Here is a 12,540-nt window from a genome sequence, read left to right as displayed (position 1 = left end):
GGGCCTGAGGCGTCCTGGGCCCCACTTGGCCCCCCAAAGCAAACAATAAACCACTTCCACGAGCAACGAAGAACCGTGTATGTGTGTCATTCTGTGGGTGGAGAGGCAGGGATTCAGGCACTTGGAGGCCTCAGGACCTCTGCTGGGCAGCACGAAGGAGCTTTTCCTCCCGCTGCTTCCGTATCCTTTCTTTGAATTCTTCTAGCTCTTGGCGCTGGGTAAGGGAGTGGGATGGGAAGGAAGGAGGGGCGTACACACCTCAGGGCCTGGACCTCTTTCTCAGCACCCCTCCCTTTAATCCCCCAGACCACCACTTCACAGTTCAGTGATTACACTGGAAGCCTATGCCAATTATAACCCAGGTCCAAGTGGGATTAGCTTCAACCTTCAGGGAGAGGGCAATAAGGAAATCACGTGTCCTTCCACTCTCGGTTCCCTGTCCATGACTGAGGGTCCCATGATGGCCACAGGAACCCACGTTCCTCCCTCCTCCGGTGGGAGGAAAAGGAGGTTGCTTACCTTGTCTTCATTCTCAGGGGGCCACAGCTCCCTCTGTAGGGACAAAGTCACAGCTGGATACACAAGCCAGGAGCCTCCAGAGCCCCACACCCAGGGCAGGGTTGGCTCAGGGGAGGCAGACACTGGTCCCCATCAGGTTGGTGCCCCATAACCTCCCCCACCCCCGGAATGAACCTGTGCCCACCTTGCGCTGTATGACATAGTCCTCAAACCACCCGGCCTGATTGGCAATCCAGAACATAGCCACAGGAAAGGTGAGGTAGATGGTCATCTGGAAGGGCAGGGGCGAGATAAGAAGAGCCAGGAGTCCCCCCCACCACCCCCAAACTGTGCAGAGGCTGCTTAGAGCCTGGAGGAACATCCCCTGAGACCAGTGGTGCTTCCCCAGCGCCCCCAGAACCCCAAAACTCCCATCAAGGGTACAGAAGCCATACACCTTAAAGTCTAGCCTCCATAATCCAAGAGCCCCCTCCAAAAGCCCCCTCCGAGTCCGGGAGACTCCCTCTCAAAGAAACACACTCTCTCTCTCTCTCTCTCTCTCACACACACACACACACACACACACACACACACACACACACAGTCGCCCCAGGAACAGAAAAGCTCGTACTACAGTAAAGGCATCTCTCTGAGATCTCATTATCCCACCCCCTCCCCAGATCACCCTTCTCAGAAGGCTTTCCTCACACCAGCCCTCCCAGAGCCCCGAACCCTGTGCCCCCTTCTCTGGGGTTCCAACCGTAAAGGTCCCTATCAAATCTCAGGAGCTTTCGCTCCAGAGCGCCCTCTCTCAGAGGTCCCCCTTTTCAGAGCCTCCTCCTCAACCAGGAAGACCGCGCGCCCAGGCCTGCAACCGCTCCATTGCTCACTAACCCGAAACACCTCCAGCTTCACCCCCATCTCGCTCTTCTCAGGCTTCAAAGCCGCTTCCGCCCAAAGCCAACCATCCAGCAAGACAGCAGCCCATTGGGAGTCCGAGGGTTCCACTGCTGAACCTGATTGGTCCGATGTGCTTCGTGATGACGTCATATTCGGGCGCTTCTTCTCTGCTTCCGGTAGCTGGACGTCTACGTAAAAGTCAACAACGCAGGGCGCGCAATCGGGAAGGGTTCAACCAATAGGAAATGGGCCTGGTTCGAGGGGGCGGGCCTTCAGCCGGAGACGTCATTATAACGCGACTCCTGCGCGTACCTGGAGTGCCAGAAAAATGGTGGTGATGGCGCGCCTCTCGAGGCCCGAGCGGCCGGACCTTGTCTTCGTGAGTCCGCGGCGGGCCCGGGGATGGCCTGCCTGGGGGCACTGGGGCTTAGATGCCTCAGGAGATTCGGGCATGGCAGCCCGGGGGATCTAGGCCAAAGTTATGCCGGTCTGAGGGCAGGAGGACCCTTACGGGCCAGAGACCGGATCATGATGTACGGACCAGGCTGGTCAGGAGCAGAGGTCTGGTGCTAGAGCCCAGGTGACCTGAGCAAAAAGCAGGTGGTTGAAGTTAAGGGCCTGGCGTCCCGGGCCTGGGGCGGAAATGGGAGTGGGCGAGAAGGGAGACTCGCGTAGCTCAATCTTGAGAGGCCTGGTGTTTGAAGTAAAGGCAGGACGACCAGTCCAGGTCTCTGGTTTCAGTGGTAAAATCTTGGTGTCTTGGGTAACGGTCTACGTTTGGTCCTGAGCGTTATAGTTTCTGGGATAAGGGCATGGTGTCTGGACCGGGAGAACCCTGGAATCAGAAGTAAAGACCGGGTGATGTGGAGCTGATCAGGCGATGGCCCGTGGACTCCTGAAGAGTCAAAGGCTTGGTGTTTGAAGTAGAAGCCTGGCATCTTCACTAGATTCTTGGTGTCTCGAGTTAAAGGCTAGGCATCTTGTACATACCTTTTTTTCTGAGATAAGGGTCTAGCTTCCAAGTTCTGGGGCAGAGTTGAGCTAGACTCTGGCTAGTGGGGTCCTGAGGTGCCAAACGTCTCGTGTCTGGGAAGAGCCATGTTGTGAGGAGGTGACACTTGACGTCTAGGGCAGAGGCCTGGCGTCGGACCAGGGTCTTGGTGACAAAAGAGTCTGGTGATCTGGGCCAGAGTGGATAGCTTGATTAGGAAGGCCAAAAGAGTGATGTCTGGGTGACGGTCTCATATCTGGCCTAGAACGCTGTGACCAAGGAGTCTGATGGTCTGGGTCAGATTGTAGGCAGTGGTATTCTGAAGGGTCTGGACCAGATTCCTGGTATCTGGGTGTCTGGTGACCGGGCTCCCGATGGTGAGGAGTGTGGGATCTGGGACCTGGGGAGGGGTCTGGAGTTTGGAGTGGAGTGGTGCTGCGCGCAGGCTCTGAGAACAGGTCTGTCTTCTCCCTGTACCCCGGCCCTGGCAGGAGGAGGAGGACCTCCCCTATGAGGAGGAAATCATGCGGAACCAGTTCTCCGTCAAATGCTGGCTCCGCTACATTGAGTTTAAGCAGGGTGCCCCGAAGCCCAGACTCAATCAGCTCTATGAGCGGGCACTGAAGCTGCTGCCCTGCAGGTGAGATTGGTTGCAGCTGCCCTGCCTGCCCCAGCCCCACACCCACCCCACCTTATCCAATCACCCCAGAACTTGCTAGTACATCCCACGTGACTGCTATGTGTTGTGTCGCCGAATATACATCCCCTGATCTGTGAGCACACCTTCCCTGACGTCCCGGCCATTCCCCTGTCGCAGAGACTTGTCACCCCTCCCTGGGCCCCTTCTCCCAGCACTTGTCTCGTGGGGCAGAGTGAAGGGTCCCGAGGTCCATAAAGCTGACCAACCACTGTCTGCCCCTCCCCTCTCCCCCCACCCCCCCAGCTACAAACTCTGGTACCGCTACCTGAAGGCGCGCCGGGCACAGGTGAAGCATCGCTGTGTGACCGACCCTGCCTACGAAGATGTCAACAACTGCCACGAGAGGGCCTTTGTGTTCATGCACAAGGTGGGGAGGGGGCCTGGCTGGGCCAGGGGATGAGTGGGGAGGTGGGGCTCAGAGTCCACGGAGGTGGACAGAGCAGGGGGTTGGAGTCCCGTGGCCTCTGTGCACTCAGGGTTGAGCGAGACTTGGTTCCAGGGGAACGGGACTTCCGGGTCCTGCTGCAATGGGCATCTGGTGTCTTTATGGCCTGGTGGTGGTGCTGGCAGCTCAGACCCTGCCTCTCCCCGCACCTCCAGATGCCCCGGCTGTGGCTAGATTACTGCCAGTTCCTGATGGACCAGGGACGCGTCACACACACGCGCCGCACTTTCGACCGTGCCCTCCGAGCGTTGCCCATCACACAGCACTCTCGTATTTGGCCCTTGTACCTGCGCTTCCTGCGCTCACACCCCCTGCCTGAGACCGCTGTGCGGGGCTACCGGCGCTTCCTCAAGGTAAGCCCCTCAGAGGGTGAGATGGGGCCAGGCTCAGGCAGGTGGGCCGGTTCCCCCAGGTCAAGACTTTCCGGAAACCGGCTCGTTGGGACACTGCCTGCCCTAACAGACAGAATATGGGAACAAGGCTTCTTAAGACAGGGTTTTGTTTGTGAGTTCTGTGTTTAATCTCCAGACAGTTTGCTAGTAACCATGTCAGGTATTAAGACAGGTGCCGGGGACAGTGTGGTTAAGACAGTTGCTGCCTCCATGGAGCTTTCAGTCTGACTTTGCAGACAGATACATATTACCTGACCCCATAAATCAGAGTAAAACTGCAGCCGCGGGAGAGCAGGGAATAGGAAATAAACGACTAGGGAAACAAATAACAGGCAGGGCTGACAGTCGAGGTGCAAATAGTGGGGAGGCACTGTGTAGTTTCCCTGAACTTATAATGTCTCTTACGCGTCCTGAAATGCTTAGCATGGTGCTGTTTAGGGGCTGTGCAGGCTGGACCACTGATGCCTAAGCTCAGTCAGGACTGAGACTGGACCACTGGGGCCCAGGCTGGACCAGTCAGGACTGAGACTGGACCACTGGGGCCCAGGCTGGACCACTCAGGACTGAGACTGGACCACTGGGGCCCAGGCTGGACCACTCAGGACTGAGACTGGACCACTGAGGCCCAGGCTGGACCAGTCAGGACTGAGACTGGACCACTGGGGCCCAGGCTGGACCACTCAGGACTGAGACTGGACCACTGGGGCCCAGGCTGGACCAGTCAGGACTGAGACTGGACCACTGGGGCCCAGGCTGGACCACTCAGGACTGAGACTGGACCACTGGGGCGCAGGCTGGACCAGTCAGGACTGAGACTGGACCACTGGGGCACAGGCTGGACCAGTCAGGACTGAGACTGGACCAGTCAGGGCCCAGGCTGGACCAGTCAGGGCTGGGGTGGACCAGTGAGGCCCAGGCTGGAACAGTGAGGCTCAGGCTGGAACAGTCACAGCCCAGGCTGGACTAGTGAGGGCTGAGGCTGGACCAGTCAGGGCCCAGTCAGGGCTGGAGCTGGACCAGTGAGGCCCAGGCTGGACAGGTGTGGCTATGACTGGGTGTGTGGGGCGAGCTCTTGTCTGGGACAGTGGTGGGTGGCTGACAGAAAGCCCAGAGTGGGAGGGGGCACGGTGGCATGGCCCTGTGGCCCCACTGACAGCTGGCGGGTGGATGGGTGCCCAGCTGAGCCCCGAGAGTGCCGAGGAGTACATCGAGTACCTCAAGTCGAGCGACCGGCTGGACGAGGCCGCACAGCGCCTGGCCACCGTGGTGAACGACGAGCGCTTCGTGTCCAAGGCCGGCAAGTCCAACTACCAGGTGGGCCCCGGGGTGACGGCTGGGCGGGAGGGCTCGCCCTCTCAGGGACAAGGCTGACGCTCCTTCCCATGCCTTGCAGCTGTGGCACGAGCTCTGCGACCTCATCTCCCAGAACCCAGACAAGGTGCAGTCTCTCAGTGTGGACGCCATCATCCGCGGGGGCCTCACCCGCTTCACCGACCAACTGGGCAAGCTCTGGTGCTCGCTGGCCGACTACTACATCCGCAGCGGTCACTTCGAGAAGGTGCTTGAGCACGTGGGGCTCCGGGAGTGGGGTGGGGTCTCCCTCCAGCACATAGTATTGGGGGATGCCTGAGGACACGCGTGTGAGCAGAAGACGTGCACGTGGACCGCTTTTGCCTTTCTGAAGGTGGGGAGAGGCAGGCATCATGGCCCTGCCGGCGAGTGCACCCACCTCAGGCCAGCCAGACCTGGATCTCTCTGCTCTGGCCTTGGACCTGCTTCAGCTTGGGTGTCCTCATTTGCAAATGAGAGTGACAGTCACTTCCTTGCCTACTGGGACTCAGGCACCGAGTGGGTGTCCGGTGTGAGGGTCCCTCCCGAGGTGTTGGTGTTTCTGTCAGTGTCCACGTCAGCTGTTCTCCTCATCGGGCCATGGAGTGGCGAGCTTGGGGCCGGGGTGGGGGGCGGGGTGTGGAGCTCTGAGAGGTCCCCAGAGGGGCTGGCTTGGGACTGGCTGGGGAGGGGGGTGCCGGGGGGAGCAGAGTGGGAAGGAGGAGCTGGAGGGGGCTCAGAGGGGGTGGTGAAGGACTAGGGAAGGGGGGCCCTGCAGGCTGAGGGGGGGCCGGCTGTGTCCTGCTGCGGGGAGCCGCCAGCCAGCCAGCCAGCCGTGAGCAGGACATAGGCCTGACCAGGTGTGTGTCTTACAAAGACCCTTCAGGCTGACACTTTGAGTGGAGCGCACAGGCCGAGGCCGGCAGCAGGAGACCGGCCAGGCGGCTGCTGGAGCCAGCGGCCAGGCAGAGGCAGAGGGGCAGGATCAGCCAGGGCCAGGGGTAGAGCAACGGGCCCGCCCTTGGTGGGGATGTGCCTCGCCCACGCCAGCACTTTCCTTTCATGCTGCCCTCGGGGGTTGGTGTGGGAGGTGACGGGGAGAATGTGAGCTGCAGAAGGGGGATCGGGCAGGCGTGAGGGGTACTTTGTAGCAACGATTGAGCACTCCGTGGCAGGCTGAGGTTAGGGTCCCTGCAGGGTGGCTGGTCACCTATTGGGTCTCACTGGGGCCAGACCCTTTATGCGTCTCACTCAAGCCCCGCAGTGACTCTGCGTGAGGGGCTGTCACTGTCAGTTTACTGCTGAGGAGCTGAAGCCTCCAGCTCACTCTGGCAGAGGACGGGAGGGGAGCTCCGACCACGGCCGTGCGCTGACGGAGCTGGGCAGGCCCGGGAAAGGCCCTCCGGGGGTTCCGATTTGGGACTGGTGCCAAGGGCGGTGCTGCCGGATGCCCTGTGTGCATGCGGTGGGCACACGTGCCTCTCCTCTGCCAGCACTTTCCCCATCCCCACAGGCTCGGGACGTGTATGAGGAGGCCATCCGGACCGTGATGACCGTGCGGGACTTCACCCAGGTGTTCGACAGCTATGCCCAGTTCGAGGAGAGCATGATCGCGGCGAAGATGGAGACGGCCTCGGAGCTGGGGCGGGAGGAGGAGGGTGAGCAGCAGGGGTGGGCCACAGGGCTCGGAGGGGTCCCGAGTGGCTGGGTCAGGGGAGGTGTGGGGCTTGGGGTCAGAGGCCAGCAGGGAGGGAGTCTGAATGGGCACTGCGGGTGGGATCTCGGCGGGTAGCCAGGACTGGGAACACATCTCAGTGGGGCTTGGGCCGGCCACTGGTGGGAAGGGAGAGCTGGCTGGACAGCAGGCATGGTGGGGGGGCCTGGGCCAGAGCTTGGCAGGGAAGAAGGGCTGGGGGGAATGGTGGGGATTGGAGGGGGTTCCAGAGTAGCCTGGCCCCAGGGCAAGTGTGAGGTCAGGGTGGCCCTGGGGCAGCTCAGGGAGGGAGTGCCTGGATGGACAGTGGGGAGGAGCTGGGGGCTGAAGGGAGAGAGACCTGAGAGATGGAGGTGGCCGGGGGCCGCGTGCTGAGGCCTCCCCCCCTGCTCCTGGCTTTTCCCACGGGTCCCAGACGACGTGGACCTGGAGCTGCGCCTGGCTCGCTTTGAGCAGCTCATCAGCCGGCGGCCCCTGCTCCTCAACAGCGTCCTGCTGCGCCAGAACCCGCACCACGTGCACGAGTGGCACAAGCGCGTGGCCCTGCACGAGGGCCGCCCGAGGGAGGTACGTGGCGGCCCTGCCCCCCGTCCCCAGGCCCCGCCCTCCCCAACCAGGGCCCTGCCCAGCCTGACCCAACCCCTCCTGCCCAGATCATCAACACGTACACGGAGGCCGTGCAGACTGTGGACCCCTTCAAGGCCACCGGCAAGCCCCACACCCTGTGGGTTGCGTTCGCCAAGTTTTACGAGGACAACGGGCAGCTGGATGATGTGAGTGCCGTGTTGCCAGTTCGCGTTGCATGTACGAGTACTTACAGGTCCGCCGCCCAGCGCCCACAGCCGGGCGGGCGGGTGGGGTCTCAGCTTGGCCTCTGCCCGCCCCACAGGCCCGCATCATCCTGGAGAAAGCCACCAAGGTGAGCTTCAAGCAGGTGGACGACCTGGCCAGCGTGTGGTGCGAGTGTGGCGAGCTGGAGCTCCGGCACGAGAACTACGACCAGGCCTTGCGGCTGCTGCGAGTAAACACAAGCCCGGGTTGGGAGGGGGTGGGGGAGCCTCAGGGTGTGTGATCTGGTCCTGGACACCCCCGCGGCTTTCCCCCTGCTGGCGCTGCCCGTTCAGAAGGCGACGGCGCTGCCCGCCCGCCGCGCTGAGTACTTCGATGGCTCCGAGCCCGTGCAGAACCGCGTATACAAGTCTCTGAAGGTGTGGTCAATGCTGGCCGACCTGGAGGAGAGCCTCGGCACCTTCCAGGTGAGCCGCCAGGATGGGATGGGGGCGTGGGATGGGGCACGCCCCGCGGAGGGCAGCTGACTCCACCCCCGGGACACGCTCTGACCAGCCCCCTGCCCCACAGTCCACCAAAGCCGTCTATGACCGCATCCTGGACCTGCGCATCGCCACGCCCCAAATCGTCATCAACTACGCCATGTTCCTGGAGGAGCACAAGTACTTTGAAGAGAGCTTCAAGGTGAGGGGGCCCCGGACGGCATTGTCCCCTACCCGGGCTGCCATCACCGCCGACTGGGAGGCTTAAACAACAGAGATGTGTTTTCTCAGTCCTGAAGGTCGGAAGCCTGAGATCAAGGCGTTGGCAGGGCTGGTTTCCTCTGAGGCCCCTCTCCTTGGCTTGTAGAGGCTGTTTTCTCACTGTGTCTTCACGTGGACACCTTTTTGTGTGTTTTTGGTGTTCCTCCTGTGCCCAGCTCTGCTTTTGTGAGGCTGTCAGTTGTATTGGAATGAAATTTAGCCTAATCTCTTTTTTTTTTTTTAATTTACTTATTTTTGGCTGCATTGGGTCTTCGTTGCTGCATGCAGGCTTTCTGTAGTTGCGGTGAGCAGGGGCTGCTCTTTGTTGTGGTGCGCGGGCTTCTCATTGAGGTGGCTTCTCGTTGCGGAGCACGGACTCTAGGTGCACGGGCTTCAGTAGCTGTGGCTCGTGGGCTCAGTAGTCATGGCACACGGGCTTAGCTGATCTGCGGCACGTGGGATCTTCCTGGACCAGGGCTCAAACCCGTGTCCCCTGCATTGGCAGGCGGATTCTTAACCACTGTGCCACCAGGGAAGTCCTTTCTGTTTAACTTAGTTGCTTCTTTAAAGATCTTATCTCAGAACACAGTCTCATTCTGAGGTACGGGGAGTTAGGATTTCAACTTGAATTTGGGGGAGACACAGGTCAGCCTGTCACAGGCACGGAGTTCTGCCTGTGTGTGCGGGGGTGCCCCTGCCTTGCTGCTCAGGCGATGGGTTGTAGGCACGTGGGGTGTTTTCCATGTGCATGTGTACGTGTGGCGGGGCTTTGCCCCATTGTCTGAGGTTTTGTCGTGTACAAGTGGAGACTGTGCACATACATGGACGGGGAAGTCATACATGTGCGCGAGTGCCCCCTCTGCCTGAGTGGCAGGCCCCGCCCCTCTGCCTGGGTGGTGAACCTTCTTCCGGGACACCGGGCTCCAGTCTTTGCAAGCTGAGGTTCCACCCTCCTCTTCAGCCATAAAGTCACTGACTGATCCTAGTAAGCCCTAGTCCAGCTCTGTCTTTGGGGTCCTTGCAGCCTGTCCAGGGAGACAGGCAGTGCACAGACACTCTCGGCTGGGCTTTGATTGCGTGATCACAGGGAGAAGTGGGAGGGGAGAGGTGGGCAGACAAGGGGCCTACTTGCTGAGCCCTAAGGAGTCTCCCCCTGCGGACTCACACGACTCTCCCTCGGGGCAGGCATACGAGCGTGGCATCTCGCTGTTCAAGTGGCCCAACGTGTCCGACATCTGGAGTACCTACCTGACCAAGTTCATCGCCCGCTACGGGGGCCAGAAGCTGGAGCGGGCACGGGACCTGTTTGAGCAGGCGCTGGATGGCTGCCCTCCCAAATACGCAAAGAGTGAGGAGGGCCAGGTGGGCTCGGTGGGGGGGGGTTGGAGGGGGCATCACGGGCCCAGCCACTGACCTCTGACCCCCCCCCCCGCTGCATCCTGTCACAGCCCTGTACCTGCTGTACGCACAGCTGGAGGAGGAGTGGGGCTTGGCCCGGCACGCCATGGCCGTGTATGAACGCGCCACCAGGGCCGTGGAGCCCGCCCAGCAATACGACATGTTCAACATCTACATCAAGCGTGCGGCCGAGATCTACGGGGTCACCCACACCCGCAGCATCTATCAGAAGGCCATCGAGGTGCCCGCCGCAGGGGGTGGGGTGGGGAGCTGGGGCTAGAGAGGGGGAACAAGGGGTCCTGTAGGCAGGATATCCGAGCGAGCCGGTGTGCGGCGTCTGTGGGGAGGCCTGCCCTCCCAGGGGCCGGCCTGGTGTGCTGGGAACCACCGGGGCTCCCCAAGAGGGGCGGCCCCCTCCGCCTCACATCCCACCCTCCCTGATCCCTCCTGACCCCGCCCAGGTGCTGTCAGACGAGCACGCCCGGGAGATGTGCCTGCGGTTCGCGGACATGGAGTGCAAGCTCGGGGAGATCGACCGCGCCCGGGCCATCTACAGCTTCTGCTCGCAGATCTGTGACCCCCGGGTAGGGACGGGTCCCGGGCCCGTGGGTGTGGGAGTCTGCGGCTGAGCCAGCCGGTTCACGTCCCCCGGCCCCACCCCTCTGCAGACGACCGGGGCCTTCTGGCAGACGTGGAAGGACTTCGAGGTCCGGCACGGCAACGAGGACACCATCCGGGAGATGCTGCGGATCCGCCGCAGCGTGCAGGCCACGTACAACACTCAGGTCAACTTCATGGCCTCCCAGATGCTCAAGGTGACGGGCAGCGCCACAGGCACTGGTGAGCAGCTGTGGCCCAGTGGTGGTCTCCCGGGTCTGGGAGCATCAGGGTCTCCTCTGCCTCCCCTGCCTCAGGCTGGGAGCTCCTCGAGGGCCAGGGCCTCAGGCCCAGGTCGGGGGGCGCCCAGCAGCACTCAGACCGAGGCAGGCACCTAAGGCCGTGGTTGAGGACAGCTTGCCCACGGCGTCTGACCCCCCCGCTTCCCCCCGCAGTGTCCGACCTGGCCCCCGGGCAGAGCGGCATGGACGACATGAAGCTGCTGGAACAGCGGGCCGAGCAGCTGGCGGCTGAGGCCGAGCAGGACCAGCCCTCGCGGGCCCAGAGCAAGATCCTGTTTGTGAGGTGAGGGCGGGGCGGTGGAGCTGAGCTGGGAGCGGGCCAGCTCTGCAGGGGGGGAGGGGCCGGGAGGTTGGGGGGCTGCCGGGCCCAGCTGAGCAGTGTGGCCCCCTCCCCCGGCCGCCTGCCTTCCCCAGGAGTGACGCCTCCCGGGAGGAGCTGGCCCAGCTGGCCCAGCAGGCCAACCCGGAGGAGATCGAGCTGGGCGAGGACGAGGACGAGATGGACCTGGAGCCCAACGGTAAGAGGCCGGCTGGCCAGGCGGGCTGGTGGGCGGAGGCGGGGGCGGGACCCCCTCCTGGAAGGTGACTGAGTCCTCCTCGCCTCACCCCCAGAGGTGCGCCTGGAGCAGCAGAGCGTGCCGGCCGCCGTGTTCGGGAGCCTGAAGGAAGACTGACTCCCATCCCCTACCCCCTCCACCGCTCCCCCAGTGAAGCTTGTGTTTGTACGTTCTGGTCTGAGCCTCCTTCCTCCCCGACCTCTCCTACTGCCTCGGTGCCCCTGGGGACTGCCAGCTCAGTGCCGCCCTGCCCCCCACCCCACCCCCCAGATTGGCCGGTGTGGGGAGGTGGGGCAGCTGGGCTCCAGGCCAGGGCACACGCTCCACCCTAACCCCGCAGAGCCAGTTCTGGGCTCCGAGAGGCCAGTCTCTGCCGCCTGAGGCCCTGAGCCTGGAGGGGGCCCCTGTGCCCCTCCCTCTCAGCAGATAGAGATACTCAGCCTCCCCACCACGAACCCTTCTTCCTTGGATGAGGGCATCCCCCTCCCCTTGGGAAGAGACTGGGCTGAGAGCTCTGGAGGCAGGCGGGCCCCAACCAGCTCTGTGATCTTAGCAAGGCGCTTCTCTCCCTGGACAGCTGCCAGGAGCCAGACCTCAGCCGTGGGCCATGGCCTAGGTGCGGTCCTTAGTCCTAAGCTCCCGGAAGCCATTAGCGGGCTCTAAGCTAGTAAAGGATTTTAAGCATTCGGGGACTTAACCGGATTTGTGCCCTGAACGGGCCAGGCAGGCTGCTGTGGGGACCGGCTTGTGGCAGGAGGTGACTGGGGGCGCAGTCACGGGGACAGAGAGAGGCGAGCGAGCCAGAGAGGCCCTCGGGAGGTGAATGTGTGGGATCCAGTGGCGGTGGAGGGGCTGAGCTGCAGGGAGACCCGAGCTCCACCCGCTCGAGCTTGTGATGTAGCTCGTCCACCTGAGACGTCCAGCGGCCGTGCCAAGGCGGCAACCAGACCCCTGGACGTGTAGCTCAGAGGAGAGAAACAGGAACCCCCGGCCCAGAGGCGGCCACGGAGCCTAGAAACGCAGGCAGGCAGCTGGAGGAGAGATCACGTTCAGCAGTTGGCCAAGGACCAAATGCCAGGACGGGCCGATAATAACAGCCACACTGAGGAGAAAACTGAAGCGAGCGGGGGCGGGGAGGGCTGGCCAGAGGCCTCAGGTGCCCAGGAAGTCAGTTAAGAGGCAGCT

The 12,540-nt window shown here is 62.3% G+C and overlaps 2 protein-coding genes across 2 annotated transcripts; one reads left to right on the top strand and one right to left on the bottom strand.

The window, feature by feature from the left end:
- Positions 1–62: 62 nt before the first annotated feature.
- On the bottom strand, positions 63–1,448 carry PET100 (PET100 cytochrome c oxidase chaperone). Its single transcript, XM_082835166.1, has 4 exons — positions 1,393–1,448; positions 704–790; positions 520–552; positions 63–214 (listed from the first exon to the last, which is right to left on the bottom strand). Exons 1-4 carry the CDS (start codon positions 1,417–1,419, stop codon positions 131–133), a joined length of 231 nt encoding a protein of 76 aa, XP_082691292.1. The 5' UTR covers positions 1,420–1,448; the 3' UTR covers positions 63–130.
- A 268-nt stretch (positions 1,449–1,716) lies between these two features.
- XAB2 (XPA binding protein 2) lies at positions 1,717–11,523 on the top strand. The gene is made up of 19 exons (XM_082835093.1): positions 1,717–1,777; positions 2,881–3,029; positions 3,333–3,456; positions 3,690–3,887; positions 5,106–5,240; positions 5,320–5,484; positions 6,769–6,913; positions 7,385–7,536; positions 7,623–7,742; positions 7,859–7,990; positions 8,094–8,225; positions 8,329–8,442; positions 9,687–9,849; positions 9,950–10,140; positions 10,361–10,483; positions 10,568–10,739; positions 10,952–11,081; positions 11,213–11,316; positions 11,411–11,523. Exons 1-19 carry the CDS (start codon positions 1,727–1,729, stop codon positions 11,470–11,472), a joined length of 2,562 nt encoding a protein of 853 aa, XP_082691219.1. The 5' UTR covers positions 1,717–1,726; the 3' UTR covers positions 11,473–11,523.
- Positions 11,524–12,540: the final 1,017 nt, after the last annotated feature.

The sequence above is a fragment of the Leucopleurus acutus genome (assembly GCF_964270905.1).
Source record: "Leucopleurus acutus genome assembly, chromosome: 3".
In the NCBI taxonomy this organism is placed as follows: Eukaryota; Metazoa; Chordata; class Mammalia; order Artiodactyla; family Delphinidae; genus Leucopleurus; species Leucopleurus acutus.
Note: the sequence above shows the minus strand (reverse complement) of the source record. Positions and strands in the feature narration are given on the sequence as shown.

Coding starts and splice junctions, on each gene's coding strand:
- PET100 (XM_082835166.1), bottom strand. CDS start 1,419: ATGGGGGTGAAGCTGGAGGTGTTTCGG. Junction 791..1,392: donor TGAAGCTGGAGGTGTTTCGG/GTTAGTGAGCAA, acceptor CTGCCCTTCCAG/ATGACCATCTACCTCACCTT. Junction 215..519: donor CCCCTGAGAATGAAGACAAG/GTAAGCAACCTC, acceptor TCCCTTACCCAG/CGCCAAGAGCTAGAAGAATT.
- XAB2 (XM_082835093.1), top strand. CDS start 1,727: ATGGTGGTGATGGCGCGCCTCTCGAGGCCCGAGCGGCCGGACCTTGTC. Junction 1,778..2,880: donor AGCGGCCGGACCTTGTCTTC/GTGAGTCCGCGG, acceptor CGGCCCTGGCAG/GAGGAGGAGGACCTCCCCTA. Junction 3,457..3,689: donor CCTTTGTGTTCATGCACAAG/GTGGGGAGGGGG, acceptor CCGCACCTCCAG/ATGCCCCGGCTGTGGCTAGA.